The sequence below is a fragment of the Alexandromys fortis genome, unplaced genomic scaffold (assembly GCF_014885135.2).
Source record: "Alexandromys fortis isolate MF-2015 unplaced genomic scaffold, M_Fortis_MF-2015_v1.1 scaffold_152, whole genome shotgun sequence".
Classification (NCBI taxonomy): domain Eukaryota; kingdom Metazoa; phylum Chordata; class Mammalia; order Rodentia; family Cricetidae; genus Alexandromys; species Alexandromys fortis.
Window position 1 is genome coordinate 1,781,174 of NW_026068045.1, and position 15,339 is coordinate 1,796,512.

General features: G+C 51.4%; 1 protein-coding gene across 9 annotated transcripts in view; it reads left to right on the forward strand.

Moving 5' to 3' along the window:
- Positions 1–15,339, forward strand: part of Arhgef2 (Rho/Rac guanine nucleotide exchange factor 2) — a 57,247-nt gene that overhangs the window by 32,556 nt on the left and 9,352 nt on the right. For 6 of the 9 annotated variants that reach the window (XM_050166381.1, XM_050166382.1, XM_050166384.1 and 3 more), the window contains 11 exons: positions 5,021–5,165; positions 7,107–7,174; positions 7,419–7,482; positions 8,228–8,357; positions 8,541–8,650; positions 8,783–8,929; positions 9,474–9,724; positions 10,174–10,299; positions 10,956–11,319; positions 13,178–13,254; positions 14,049–14,218. In XM_050166381.1, coding sequence (XP_050022338.1) covers positions 5,021–5,165; positions 7,107–7,174; positions 7,419–7,482; positions 8,228–8,357; positions 8,541–8,650; positions 8,783–8,929; positions 9,474–9,724; positions 10,174–10,299; positions 10,956–11,319; positions 13,178–13,254; positions 14,049–14,218 — 1,652 coding nt within the window. Of the gene's footprint in view, positions 1–1,756; positions 2,518–4,719; positions 4,844–5,020; positions 5,166–7,106; positions 7,175–7,418; positions 7,483–8,227; positions 8,358–8,540; positions 8,651–8,782; positions 8,930–9,473; positions 9,725–10,173; positions 10,300–10,955; positions 11,320–13,177; positions 13,255–14,048; positions 14,219–15,339 lie in introns of those variants that run through there. The other 3 variants (XM_050166385.1, XM_050166387.1, XM_050166383.1) reach the window with 3 other exon arrangements.

The following is a 15,339-nucleotide window of genomic DNA, read 5'->3' on the forward strand; positions in this document are numbered from 1 at the left end:
AGCCTCTGTTCTGATGTAGGATGTAGGCGCTGAGTGGATTTGTCATGGTTTCTGGAACTGGTAGAGCAATGGCTGAGAGGTGCTGGCTCAACCCTTCTGGGTTTGTTTTTGTCTCCTTGGGGAGGTGGGGGTAGGGCTGAAGGCAGCAGCTACCCCCTCCCAACTCAGCTGGCCTGCCCTGTGCCAGGAGGGCAGGGAGTCTGGCACAGCTATTGTTTGCCTGTACAAATGCCCGTCTGTCTGTGTCTGGCCTGACAGGTGTGGCTGAGGGGAACAGGCTGGGCTCGGGGGTACCTGGGTCGCAGAGGCTCTAGCCAGATTTTAGTGCCTGTGGCATAAGTGCCCCTTTTCTGCTTTACCCATGTGCTGTCCAGTCCCCCTGCCCAGTGGTTTACCACCCTTCGCCAAGTGCCTTTGTGTGCTCAGTGATGTCTTTTCCTTTTGTTTCTGCTTTAAGCTTTAGTGTCTGCATTTGGCCATCTTTTCGCACCTCCCAATCTTCCATTTCCTTCCCTGGAGCTTCGGAAGGCGCAGGGCCTTCCACAGTATCTAAAGCCCTCCTCCTGGACTCACCTCAGGAATCTTCTCTCTTCACTCCCAGTCTCAGAGATTTCCCCTTGTGGAATTGAAACCAAGTTTGCAAGTACTGCACCCCTGACCGGCAGCCCTTCCCTTCCCAACCCAGTGACCCTGTGTCTCGGCTGTCCAGGGTGGAGCCACAGGCTCTTAGTCCCAGTGGACCCCTCCAAGAGCCCTCTGAGGTGATTGTGAATACCACACAATTCTCCCAGAGGCCTTGGTATGGAGAGAGGAGGACAGTGAGAGCTCAGGCCAGGGAGAGCAGCTCTGACTCCCGATTAACTCTACAGCCCTGAGGAGCTGAGGGAAGCCTGAGTCTAGGTTTCCTTACTTGTCTTGCCTCATTGGTTTTCTTTTTTTTTTCTTTTTTTCTTTTTCAAGACAAGGTTTCTCCATAGCTTTGAAGCCTGTTCTGGAACTAGCTCTGTAGACCAGGCTGGCCTCAAACTCACATAGATCCACCTGCCTCTGCCTCCCCTGGGATTAAAGGTGTGTGCCACCACCTCTTGGCTATGTTGTTTTCTTTTAGCCTAGAGCACAGAATGGAGAAAACTTGTCAGCACTCAGCTCCCTCCCTGCATGGAAGGAGGTGGAAGGAGGTTTCCCATTGTTGGTGTTCTGACCCCCAGAGGAAACCCTCTTGGTCTTTGTTAGAGGAAGTGGGATGCTCCAGAGGAAAGACAGGAAAGGAGGCTGAAGTTCTTAAGGTTCTCATAGGCTAGCAAAGGGTACCCACAGATGAGAGTGCTGCTGGAGACCCTGTCTTTTCTTCCTTCTGTACCCCCATTTCTGAACATACATTGGGTGCCTGCTGTACTTGAGGCTCTGTGCTAGGTATGGGTCTTTTTTTTTTTTTTTTTTTTTCTTCGAGACAGGGTTTCTCTGTAGGTTTTGGTGCCTGTCCTGGAACTAACTCTTGTAGACCAGGCTGGCCCCGAGCTCACAAAGATCCCCCTGCCTCTGCCTCCCAAGTGCTGGCATTAAAGGTGTGCGCCACCACAGTCCAGCTGCTAGGTATGGGTCTTAAGATGAAGGTTGACCTTAACCCAGCACTTGGGAGGCAGAGGCAGGCGGATCTCTGTGACTTTGAGGCCAGCTTGATCTACAAGAGCTAGTTCCAGGACAGGTTCCAAAGCTACAGAGAAACCCTGTCTCAAAGACCGCCCCCCCAAAAAAAAAAGATGAAGTTGACCCTGAACTCCTGACTCTTCTGCCTCAGTCTCTCAGTGCTGAGCTTATTGGTGTATGCCCCAACACCCAGCCCTGCTCATTTCTATATTCAGTTAACCCGACATGTAGCGTTAGCCTGGATAATATCAGTGAGCGGGGAAGGCTTTCCGGATCTGTGGAGAGGAAGCAGGGCACACTGAGCTGGCCAGCAGAGGGTTGGGTCCTGCAGAAAGGGCTCTGAACACTGGGTTGGGTGTTTGGATTGGGGAATGACAGGTCTTTCTTGCCTCTGTGGTGCTGGGATTGAATCCAATGCTTCATGTCTACCAGACCCTTGAACCTGGAGCCCTTTTTAGAGTTTTCTTTTGAGACAGAGTCTTGCTAAATTGCCCAGGCTGTCTTTGAACTGTCCATCCTTTTACTTCGACCTTCCAAATAGTTAGACTTCCAGATGTGCACACTGCCCCTAGCTGTGATAGACCCTTTCCTGGTGTGCACACCACCCCTAGCTGTGATAGACCCTTTCCTGGTGGACATACTGGGGCCTGGAGGACATGAAGGGCTGTTGTGCTTGCTGTGTTTCCCCTGGTAAGCACTTCCCATCCCATTGCATTCTGCACAGCTTGAGCCTTGGGGCGGTCTCAGTACAATAGTGCCAGGCAGTGCCAGGGCCGCTTGCTGCTGGGCAGTGCCCGTGCTGGGATGTGCTGCTGCTGTGGCTGCTGCCTGCCGCTTGCCCACTCGGAACAGGGGCCACTTCAAGAGAGGGTGAGTGTTGGCAGGTGGAAGGCGGGGACCAGAGCAACTGGGGTCTGTATGGGCAGTGGTGCCGAGAAGGGGAAGGGCTGCTGGAACCCTTTTCTGGCCCCAGTCCCTAGTCCCTTCCCACTTCCAGCAGAACTGTCTAGGCAGGTAGTACAGGGAACCATGAGGAAAGACTGTGCCTTAAGCACACACTTGTGTTTAGAGTGGCCCTTGCCAGCCAGGCATATTGTTCTGTTTATTGCTGCTGTCTGTTGGACATGCTCATACTTTCTATAGATCAGTGTCCTTGAGATGGCTGGGAGGGCAGAGAGGTGGAGAGAGGGAGAGTATATGCCTGCGGGAAGAGATATTTAGACTTGGCCTTTGAAGTCCCATAAGGTGAATTTGAGGTGACTTTGATCTAGAAACAATCCAATTAAAGAGCTATGCTTCCCCACAGTCGGCTGGAGAATAGACCAACGGGACACTTTGCTCGTGATGCAGGCGGGCAGGTGCCACTAAAGAAGAGTCTGAGGGAGGGGTGTCCCTTAGGAGAGGAGGGGAGAAGTAGTTGCAGGGCTGATAGAAAGAAGTCTGAGGACAAGGAGAGACCAGGGCGGGGCAAGGAAGACAGGCAGGACAATGAGAGAAGCCTGGCCTGGTGATGCATGCCTGTAAGCCTAGTACTTGGATGGCTGAGGCAGTAGGATTGCCTTTAGTTCAAGGCCAGACAGGTTATACAGTGAGATCCTGACTCAAAAACCAGTAGAGTAGCTGGGGTAGAGGAGGAAGCGTGAAGAGGAATGGTAGGGAACGACCTGCAGACCACCGGGCTCTGTCACCTTAGGTCACCCTAACTGAGGGCCAAGACAGAAGGATCTTGGTCCAGGACACCTCAAGACCTAGGGCACTGTGGTCCACTGCTCTCTGGCCCCTGCACTGTTGACTCAGCACCTCCACACTTCCCCTTTCCCCCATCCTCCCCCACTCCGACTGCCCCTGTGGTCAGTGGTGTGGCAGGCCCAGGCTGGGTGTTTTCGTCACTGAATTATGATTCTCTGTCTTAGGATGCCCGCCCATTTCCTCGGTTCTGTTTCAGCTGCCTGCATGGTTTTGTCCTTGTCCTCTAACATCTCTAATTAAATTGATTAACTAACTAATTTAGATGCTGGGTCTCACTGTAAAGCCCCGATTAGCTTGGAATTTCCTATGTATGCCAGGGTGGTCTTGAACTCATATCTGCCTGCCTCTCCCGAGTGCTGGGATTAAAGCCACGCTCCAGTATACCGGCTGTCTTGCCCTTTCTAATTTACTGGGTACATGCCATGGTTGGAATGTGGGTGTCAGTGTGGTTCTTCCACCGTGTGGGTCATCAAGTTTGGCAGCAGGTGCTTTTGCTTTTCTTCCTTCCCTGACCTGTTTGTTTGTTTTGGTGGTGGTGTTTTGAGATTGGCCCTCACATCATCCATATCACTAGATAGCTAAAGATGTCCATACTCCCAAGCTTCTCACCTCCACTCTGTAAGTGCTTTGTGTGTGTGTGTGTGTGTGTGTGTGTCTGTGTTTGGGTTTTGGGTTTTTGTTTTGTTTTGTTTTTTGAGAAAGTTGTCTATAGCCCAGGCTTGCTGCAATATTCCTGTCTTAGTCTCCCAAGTGCAGGAATTCACAGGCATGAGCTACCACAGCCAGTCAGGTGCTTGGGGAGGAACAGAAAGGAAGTTAAGGACTTTTGCAGAAGCTGGATGGAGTGGGAGAAAACTTAAAGGCAAAGGTATTCCTCAGGGACAAATGGGGCACTACAGTGCTTTATCCCAGCACTGAGTAGGGGAGGCCGGAAGATCCAAAGTTCAAGGGTATTCTTGGCTACTTGAGCACCCACCCACACACAGGCACACACACACACACACACACACGCACACACACGGGTGACCAGAGGTGGATCTTTTGGGCTTTGACTGATTGAGTATAAGTAGAAGAGTTAGAAGTTTGGGATCCTGACCTCTGGGTTGGGGTGGCTGAAGACGCATTCTGTCCCCCCAGCCAATCTAATAAGGGAATCTCCTGCATTCCCACCCCTGTTTCCTCATGACTGCTTTGGAGACAGCAGCTCCAACACCCGTTGTCATGGTTATGAGAGGAGCTAACTCCCATAGATTGGAAAGCGCTGGTGAGCTGGCACCCTCTGCTTCGCTGGTCCTCCCCTCCTCTCTGCGCATCTTCCCCCAGCACAGAGAAAGCATCCAGCAGCCGGGGGCGAGCAGAGCTAAGCCTGGGAGGTGGAGTGAGGACGCGGAGATCTAGAGCTAGGAAGATGAGTGGCAACAGGAGGCAGCCCAGTCGCCGGGGCCAGGTAGGCCAGAGGCCTAGGGACCTTAGGGACTGACTGCCCTGTGCTTTGGCGACTGGGGTCATCCACCCTCTCTAGGCAGGCTTTTCCTCCGTGGCTCTGCTTTCAGCCTGGTGGTTCTCTGGAAGCCAGTGCTTAGGCTTCTCCTGGCCTCACTTCTATCTTTCGACCTTTCCGCAGACCCGGGAAAAGGAGAAGATGAAGGAAGCCAAGGACGCTCGCTATACCAACGGCCACCTCTTTACCACCATCTCAGTCTCGGGCATGACTATGTGCTATGCCTGTAACAAGAGTATCACAGCCAAGGAAGCCCTCATCTGCCCAAGTAAGTTGCTGGTCCCCGCAGGTCACTCAGACTGGGTCATCATCAACCCTAGCCCCTTCCATCTGCCCTTTCCACCCCAGATCCTTAAAAGGGACTCTACTTTCTGAGCCCCACCTGGGCTCAAGTCCCATGTCCAGGTGCTTGGCCCCTCCCTTGCTGCCCTTCCTCACACTGGGTGGTGGCTGTTAGAATGTGTCATGGTCCGGTCTCTGGGGTGTGGGTTGGCAGAGTCTGGGATTCCTGTCCTTCCAGCTGTCACTTTCTGGGTATCCCCCTTGCCCTCTGCACAGCTGTTGACAGTTAGGGGAACTGTCTGGGAAAGGAGCAGGAATGTGTGTTTGAACCGGGGTGGGAGAGGAGCTAGGGAAGAGGGAAGCTGCCAACCCTGCAGCTGCCTCTGCCCATCTTTCTGGGCCCCACTGGACATTTTTGACTTGGGGATCTCCTTGTTGCATGTGGGTGGAATCTGAAGTCTGCTGATTCAAGGACAAGATGGAATTAGGCCTTGTCTATTTCTTTAACCCTGATAAAGAAATGCAACAGAGACCTGTGTGATGGAGGGAGGACTCAAAATTCCTAATCTTGCGCGTATCCACCCTTCACCCTGTCCCAGGGTGGCTCTGGACTGAAGGAATACAGAGAGGAATTGCTGCCTCCTTGGGTCACCAGTGCAAAGGCTGCAGCACTGCCCTGCCCCCCAGCCCCATGCCTCCTCCTGAGTAGTGTTGTGGCCTGACTCTGACTCCCTTCATGACTTTGGGAAGGAACCCCGGGAAGAACTAATGGGCCCTTCCTCCCTACTTCTTTACCACTTGATTTAGAGCTAAAAGGATGAGGAGGGACCCCAATCTAGATCCCTCTGGAGATCTGACAAAATACTCAATCCGGAAGCTTGTTGCCAGGGGAACAGGGGAGGTGGGTAGCACTATTTTGAGAGCAGGTGGAAAGCGGAGGTTTGATCCAGAGACACTAGGTGTTGGGGGTAGGAGAAGGGAGCTCCAAGGGTAGACACTGCCACAGCCCTGCTTCCGTCGTCCCCTTCTGCCCCACCCTATGAGCCTTGTATTTGTGGAAGTGAGCATGGTACTGGGCATTGTCTGCACGAGGTAGCAGTTTCCTGTGGTGTTGGGGGGTTCGGGGTGAGCTGTAGCACTGAAGGCAGGTCAGGAAGGAGACAGTCCACGGTCCTAAGCCCAGGGTCTGCTCTTCCTTCTTCCTTTCCTGCTTCATGGAGAGGTGGGTGAGGGATGGGCGGAAGCAGATGGAGTGTGGGAGCTGTAGTTTGCCTTAATGGAGGAACAGAACTTCCCAGGCCTAGAAGGGAGAAGCAGTCTGGATGGAGTTAGTGCAGAAGACTGCATGCATGTGTGCGTGTGTGCGTGTGTGCATGTATGTGTGTGTGTTGTTTTTTTGAAACAGAGTTTCTCTGTGTAGCCCTGACTGTCCTGAAACTTACTTTATAGACCAGGCTGGTCTCGAACTCTCAGAGATCCGCCTGCCTCTGCCCTTCGAGTGCTGGGATTAAAGGCATACACCACCACCACTGGGCAAGAGTGTGGGTTTTGGATTAAGGCACACTGAAGTTTAGCTTGTAACTCTTCACCAGCTGGGTGACCTGGGCTAGGGAACAGTATCCAGACCAAATTCCTCATCTGTGAAGGGTGCAGGGAGCTTTCCTCAGGGGGCCAGGGCCGTCTGGTCTGGGGAGGCCCCGTTGCTCCTCAGCCAGCGTCATCTGCTCAGGCCACAGGACGGCTCAGCCTTCTGGGTCGCAGACCCCTCTTACTTCCATTCCTGCTGAATGGGATTGGCATGAGATTCTGGGAAGCTGGGAAGACTGTCTCAGAATGCACGGCCTAGGAAGTTGGGTGTTTACATGTGGGTGTGTCCCCTCCTGTGCCACCCAGCCCTCCCTTCACCCTCTCTACCCCACCCTCCCAGCCTGCAATGTGACTATCCACAACCGCTGTAAAGACACCCTGGCCAACTGTACCAAGGTCAAGCAGAAGGTGAGAGGGCAGGGTGGGCCGAGGGTTGGGGGAGAGGGCAGGGATCGCAGTATCTGTCTGTTTTTCCGTTCATTCCCTCCCCTATGTCCCTGTCCTTGCCATGGGGCAGCCCAGACCTGCCCCCTTAGGCCACAGCCCTGCCTAACTAGAGGGCAGGGAAGCTGCTAGGTTCTGGCTTGTCCTGGGTGTGGGAGTCTTTGGGTGACAGCTATTCTTGGTGTCTCTCTTTTGCTCTGTGCCACAGCAACAGAAAGCTGCTCTGCTGAAGAACAACACTGCCCTGCAGTCTGTTTCTCTCCGAAGTAAGAGTGAGTAATTGGGAAGTTCCCATGGGCCCCCGGACCACCAAGCTCCTGAGCCCATGATCTCTACTGCCCCCATGAGGTCATACCCGGGAACAGACAGCTCATTTTAAATGGAAGTGTCTTGGGGGGTGGCGTAGGGATGGTCCTTAATCTTGGGGTTACTGTCAAGACAGACAAGTCCAAATAGGTTTGAGGGACAAGGATGTCTGGTTACTTGAGCCTTGCAACATCCTTTTATGATTGGCATTTATCTATTCTTCATTTGGGAACTGTCTGTGACAGCTGTCACACGTCATAGTGCCCAAGTTCCTTCTCCAGACTGGTCTCACCTCTCTGGCCTTCGCTTTGCTCACAGGCTTCTCTGGGGTTGAAGAACAAATAAGAACAGACTCTTTTTTTTTTTTTTTTAAGATCTTTAATTTTATGTATACAGGGTTCTTCCTGCATGTATCCTACCTACAGTACAGAAGAGGGCACCAGATCTCATTACAGAGGGTTGTGAGCCACCATGTGGTTGCTGGGAATTGAAATCAGTACCTCTGGAAGAGTAGCTAGTGTTCTTTACCTCTGAGCCATCTCTCCAGCCGCCAAGAACACTCTTAATTCATGCTGAGGGGTTGCACAGTGAACAGAGACATTCTCTTGATTGGTTTGCCAGTCTCTGTCTGTAAGGAGCAGTTCACTTGAGCCTGGGAGACCAAAGGGCTGAGCATTTCAGTTTTTTCTTGTTTGGCCTCCTTCCTTACAGCAACCACCAGAGAGCGACCAAGCTCCGCCATATACCCTTCTGATAGTTTTCGGCAGTCCCTGCTAGGTTCACGGCGTGGCCGCTCCTCCTTGTCTTTGGCCAAGAGTGTTTCCACCACCAACATTGCTGGGTGAGCTTCTGTTTGGGGAAGAGGGGTCCTGGCAGGAGAGCACCACTTCTGCCCATGAATTCAGAACTGGAGACAGATATGTGAAAGATAAATTCAAACAGAGTAGCTGTCCTTAGGGGCCTGACCTGGGGAGGGACCTCCTGCCCGAGTGGGGGTGATGTAGATGGCCTCCACTTCCTTCAGACATTTCAATGATGAGTCTCCCCTGGGGCTGCGTCGGATCCTCTCCCAGTCCACAGACTCCCTCAACATGCGGAACCGAACCCTGTCCGTGGAATCCCTTATTGATGAAGGTGAGCAGGCCCAGCATGGAGGAGATGGCTGGTGTGAGAAGCCTGGAAGGGAGGAAGGGAGAGGATCCAGGGAAGGGCCCAGGTCCGGAGAGGAGAGCTGCATTCTGAGGTGGCTCCTGCACCGATACCCAGGTGCAGAAGTGATTTACAACGAACTTATGAGTGACTTTGAGATGGATGAGAAGGACTTTGCGGCAGATTCGTGGAGCCTTGCGGTGGACAGCAGCTTCCTGCAGCAGCATAAGAAGGAGGTGATGAAGCAGCAGGATGTCATCTACGGTAAGCCCCAGGGACACACAAGCTTCTACCAGACCCTGCTTGACTGCATCTGCCCTGTGCTACCCACCTGTCAGGACACCATGTCCCTGTGCACCTACTTCTTGGTGCCGTTCGGGTTTTTTTTTTTTTTTTTTAATCTTATTTTTCTTAGAGAAGAGTCTCGGGGTGTAGGCCAGCCTGGTCTCAAACTCTCGGTCCTCCTGCCTTGGCCTCCTGAGTAGTGGGATTACAGGCATGCACCACTACACCCAGCTCCCAAGACCCCGCCTAGATCTCGACTTCACTCGGTCCCCAGTCTTCACTCTGCCTCTTCCACGCCCAGCGCCCAGCCCTGTGCTGGGAACAGGGAAACCTTCACACTTGGCACACATGATTCTTGCCCTCAAATTGTTCCCAGCTTGAAATGACAAGGCATAGAGATACAAACAAACTCGAAAATGACCTAAGATGACAGTCATGGAGGAGTTAACTCCTAAAAGACCCTGGGGCATCATGAGTTGTGTCCAAGGTAGGATGCAGAGACAGATGTCCCTTTGTCTCGTAGAGCTGATCCAGACAGAGCTGCACCATGTGAGAACACTGAAGATCATGACGCGCCTCTTCCGCACCGGGATGCTGGAAGAGTTGCAGCTGGAGCCTGGAGTAGTCCAGGGCCTGTTCCCCTGCGTGGATGAGCTCAGTGACATTCACACACGCTTCCTCAGTCAGCTGTTGGAACGCCGGCGTCAGGCCCTATGTCCAGGCAGCACCCGGAACTTTGTCATCCATCGTCTGGGTGACTTGCTCATCAACCAGGTAGGAAAAGGCAGGGCTTCTAGGTGATGTCTGCGGAAGGAGCTAGGACAGAAGTGAGCATTTCTTGCTTTGAGACACGGTCTTATGTAGCTCTGGCTGTCTGGCAACTCGTATGTAGACCAGGCTGGCCTGTAGCTCACAGACATCTACCTGCCTCTGCTTCCCAAGTGCTGAGTTAAAGAGGCGCACTAGTGTACAGGGCTCTTTCCTTAAGAAAAATTATGTGCGTGAGTGTGCCTACACAGGAATGCGTGTGAGCGTGTGATGGTCCAAGGACCATTCTGGGAGTCAGTTCTTTCCCACTGTGTTGTTAGCCAAAGAGTGAGCAATTCTTACCTCCAACCAAACTCTGGTAGCAAGAAGGGAAGCTGAGGAGAACTGGAGAGGAGGAAGCTGACTGTCAGGAGGCCAGAGGTGTGCTGACCTGGTCTTGCTGTCCCGACTTCTAGTTCTCAGGTTCCAACGCTGAGCAAATGCGCAAGACCTACTCGGAGTTCTGCAGCCGCCACACCAAGGCCTTAAAGCTCTATAAGGAGCTGTACGCTCGAGACAAGCGCTTCCAGCAGTTCATCCGGGTAAGCAAGCATTTCCAAGCCCAGGCTCAGCCTTTTCATGGCCCAAACCTCTCCCACCCCCAGGATAGCATATGCTCTCTGCGCATGCATAAAGGGAGGCACTTGAACACCCTTGTGGAGCCTGTGTGCTCTTAGATCTCTTTAGGTTTCTTTGTTTTTTTTTTGGGGGGGGGGGTGTTTCAAGAAAGGGTTTCTCTGTGTAGCTTTGGTGCCTGTATTGGAACTCAGGCTGTAGATCAGGCTGACCTCGAATTCACAGAGATCTGCCTGCCTCTGCCTCCTGAGTGCTGGGATTAAAGGCATGAGCCACCACTGCCTGGCCTCTTTGGGTTTTTTGTTTTGTTTTGAGACAGGGACTCATTATATAAGCCCTGGCTGTCGTGGAATTCTCTATGTAAACCACAGTGGCCTCGAACTCACAGCAATTCCCCTGTCTCTGCCTTCCATGTACCATAACCAGACCTTGTCAGTTGCCACTCCTCACTGGGCAAGATGACAATAGACTCGTTTTCATATCCTATTGACTTGGTCATCACCACAGACCTGTGACATTCTCTTCCCCAGAGGCCAACATGGGGCAGATGCCAGGGTGGGCCAGCAGCAGAGCCTGGGCTCCCAGTCTTTCTGTCCCCTTAGTCTTTCATCTTCCCTTACAGAAAGTGACCCGCTCGGCTGTGTTGAAGCGACATGGGGTCCAGGAGTGCATTCTGCTGGTGACTCAGCGGATCACGAAATACCCAGTGCTCATCAACCGGATCCTGCAGCATTCTCACGGTGAGGAAGAGTGCCAAGACCTGACGGCAGCGCTAGGCCTGGTGAAGGAGCTGCTGTCCAATGTAGACCAGGATGTGCACGAGCTGGAGAAGGGGGCCCGCCTGCAGGAGATCTACAACCGAATGGACCCTCGGGCTCAGACCCCTGTGCCTGGCAAGGGCCCCTTTGGCCGAGAGGAACTTCTGCGGCGTAAACTTATCCACGATGGCTGCCTGCTCTGGAAGACAGCCGCAGGTCGCTTCAAAGGTCAGTGGCCCCGCTGGCAGACCTGATAAGTCATGGTTAGATTATCTGAACAGGTTTGCGGCCACCCTGCGGGACTGTAGCCTTCCACCAAGGGTGAGATTCCAGAGGCAAAGAGGTAACCAACCTATGGTTGCAGAAGTCTAACTCTGCATTTGACAGTATGGGCCAGCAGGGACGTCTTTATAGGAATGCATTTATTTCTGTGGTCTGTGAGTGGCCAGCGAGCTATCTGTCCTAACCAAAGGGTCATAGAGATGCAGATGAGAAGGAGATTCCTCCAGTCATAATCCCTACTGCTAGGACAACAGAGATACATCTGGGAGACCCACAGTGGGGCCTGAACCCTGAAGGGCAGGGAGGTTGGAAAGAGAGAACCGGCTACAGGCCTGCGTGGGGGTTGGGCACTCTTCCACAGGCTCCCTTATTAGAACTTATCTGCACTGATAAAGTCCTTACACCTAAATCAGGACAAGAAAATAGCAACTCTAAACTTTGATTTTAGAGGTCAAGGGTGGGGGGATACCTGAAGCCAGAGCCCTTATGAAATTCCAGCTGTGTTGTGAAATTCCTACTCCTAGGGCCTGGGTACTGTCAGTCTTTAGCAGGCTTCTTCTTCCATCCGTTTCTCTCCTTCCCATCCCTCCCACGCAGCAGCTAAGAATATAAAGCATTGAGGGTTAAAAATAGCAAGGCTGGAGAGCTCTATTTCTGAGGGATTAACAAAAGCCCTCCCCTCTGTGTCCACAGTTTAGTAAAATCCCCACAGGCCGAGGGTGGCTGTGTAGTCTTGACTATGGCATTCAGGTCTTTGTAGACTTGGTCGTTGGTTCCTCCCTTCCTGGGAGTGCAGGACCCATAGGCTCTGAGAGCCTGGAAGTGAAGCAGGGCTTGCTGGGGTTGGAGATGAGATGAGTCCAGGCTGGTGGGACGGCCTTGCAGTGCCGCTTTCCTGGAAGCTAACCTTGTCCCTCTGCTGTGCAAAAGTAAGAAGCAGAACTGTGTCAGTTCATTAGAATACCTAAAAAGGGGCCTTGGGACATGGCTCAGTGGTTAAGAGCACTGGCTGCTCTTCCAGAGAACCCGGGTTCAATTCCTTACACCCACATGGCAGCTCACAGCTGTCTGTAACTCGGTTTCCAGGGAATCTGACACCTTCATACAGACATGCATGCAGGCAAGAACACCAGTGTGCACACCTTTAATGCCAGCACTTGGGAGGCAGATGCAGGTGGATCTCTGTGAGTTTGAGACCAGCCTGGTCTACAGAAAGAGAGTGCCAGGACAGGCACCGAAGCTACAGAGAAACCCTTGAGAAATCTTTTGTTGTTGTTGTTTTTGGTTTTGGTTTTTGGAGACAGGGTTTCTCTATAGCTTTGGAGCCTGTCCTGGTACTAGCTCTTGTAGACCAGGCTGGCCTCAAACTCACTGCCTCTGCCTCCCAAGTGCTGGGATTAAAGGTGTGCACCACCACCGCCCGGATGAAAAATCTTGAAAAATCAAAAAGTATAGATAAATAAGCAAATAGAAATACAGAAAGAAAGAAAGAAAGAAAGAAAGAAAGAGAGAGAGAGAGAGAGAGAGAGAGAGAGAGAGAGAAAGAAAGAAAGAAAGAAAGAAAGAAAGAAAGAGGAAAACAACAGCAACAACAAATATTTAAACAAGCAAACAAATAAATAAAATGATACCTAAAAAGGTTCTGCATTAGTCAGATGCAGGACATGGGAATTAAAGGCTTAGAATACCTCCCTTCTTGTTAGGGAATCCAGACACGTCTGATTATGGAGCTGGTCCTCGGGAGGAAGGCAAACAGTTGCTTTACTTTAGTGCTGACCATTTTCCAACTTTGTATCTTGGCCAGATGTGCTGCTGTTGCTGATGACAGATGTGCTAGTGTTTCTCCAGGAAAAGGACCAGAAGTACATCTTTCCTGCCCTGGTGAGCCTTCCTTCTGTTCTCCTACTCATTGTTCTTATCAGACCCAAGAAAGACATAAATACCTGTTATACCTGTTAATTCTATATAATAAGTAAGAGCAGCTACCAGGTGCTAGTGCCGTGCACAGGCATGCTTGTCCTGTGAGGAAAGCCCATCGTTAGCATTACTTTGTAGAAATGAAGATAAAGCTCAGAAGCCAGATACAGTGGTACATGCTGTAACGACAGCACTTGGGAGTTAGAGGCAGGAGGATCAGGAGTTCGAGGTCATCCTCAGCCACATGGTGAGTTCAAGTATAGCCTGGGCTATATGAGAGATCCCAACTCTAATAAATGAATAAACTCTGCTGTGGAATGGTGGAACACACCTTTAGTCCAACACTTGGGAGGCAGAGGCAGGCAGACTTCTGAGTTCAAGCCTAGCCTGGTCTGCATAGCAAGTTCCAAGCCAGTCAAGGGTTACATAGTGAGGCCCCGTCTCAAAAAGCAAAACAACAGCAACAAAAGCATAGCTGGCAGAAGCTTGTAATAGCAGTACTGGGAAAGCAGAGGCATGAGGATTGCAACTGGGCTATCCTGGGCTACATGAGTTCAATACCAGTTCAGGTTACATATTGAGATCCCTGGGGGGATATGAATGTCAAGGGTCTCACATGCACTTCTAATTCTTGGCTGGTACTGGCCTGTGATCTTACATACACAGCATTATCTTCAATCCCTTTGATATTCTAGGACTGAGAACCAAGATATGAAGGGTTAACATTCCTAGTCTTAATTCTTCCTTTTCCCTGACAGGACAAGCCTTCGGTGGTATCCTTACAGAATTTGATCGTAAGAGACATTGCCAACCAGGCGAAAGGGATGTTTTTAATCAGTGCTGGCCCGCCTGAGATGTACGAGGTGCACACAGCGTCCCGAGATGACCGTAGTACCTGGATCCGTGTCATTCAGCAGAGCGTGCGCGTGTGAGTGTGTGCCTGCCACCTGTGTGTATATATGGCCTCGGGGTCCCATGGTCTCAGGTCCTAGGCAGAATACTCCTTGGTAACAGAACCCATCGTGAGAAACTGGGGCAGAGATTGGAGGAAAAGATGAGCCAAGATAGATACATGAGCCGGGCGGTGGTGGGGGCGGTGGTGGCGCACACCTTTAATCCCAGCACTCGGGAGGCAGAAGCAGGCAGATCTCTGTGAGTTTGAGGCCAGCCTTGCCTGGTCTCCATAGCCAGCTCCAGAACAGAGAAACCCTGTCTAAAGAAGAAGCAGAAAGAAAGATACATGAAGTTATAGTTTATGGTCAGACAGCCCCGCTATTCCTCAAAGTATTCTGCACTGACAAGGGGTTACATAGCTCTTACGTGGTGACTTCCCTACCAGCTAGTGATAGTGTAACCTCACTAACAGCACTGGCAATAGGAAAAAGGCTCTTATTTGGGTTGTAGCATTTTATCTTTATTTTCTAAAATTGAAAGAATAGGATAATTAAAGCATTGATATTAATAAGTTGAGTGCGGTTTATCCATAAATTCCACACAGTAGATTCAGGAAGTAAGTCAGTTGTGCTAAAGCAGTAAATCCTTAGGACATTGGATTTGAAGTCATCAGCCAAATGTCTAACTAAATGGGGAAAAAGTAGACGCTCAGGCAGAAAATGTTGACAACAGCCAGGTGTGGCATGGATGTCTATAACCCAATACCTGGGAAGCAGAGGCAGAAGGATTCAGAGTTAAAGGTCAACTTTGGTGCATAAGGATTTCAGGACCCAGCCAGGCGGTGGTGGCGCAAGCCTTTAATCCCAGCACTCGGGAGGCAGAGGCAGGTGGATCTCTGTGAGTTCGAGGCCAGCCTGGTCTACAAGAGCTAGTTCCAGGACAGGCTCTAAAACTACAGCGAAACCCTGTCTCGAGAAAAAAAAAAAAAAGGATTTCAGGACCCACTTCACTTGGGCTGAGGTCTTAAAAAACTACAACAGAGTTAGTGATAGGGTGCTCACCTGGGAGCCCCGGGTTCCATCCTCAGCACCACGTAAATCAGGTGTGGGGACGTGCAGAGGATCAGAAGCTAAAAACACGAGAAACAACAAGAAA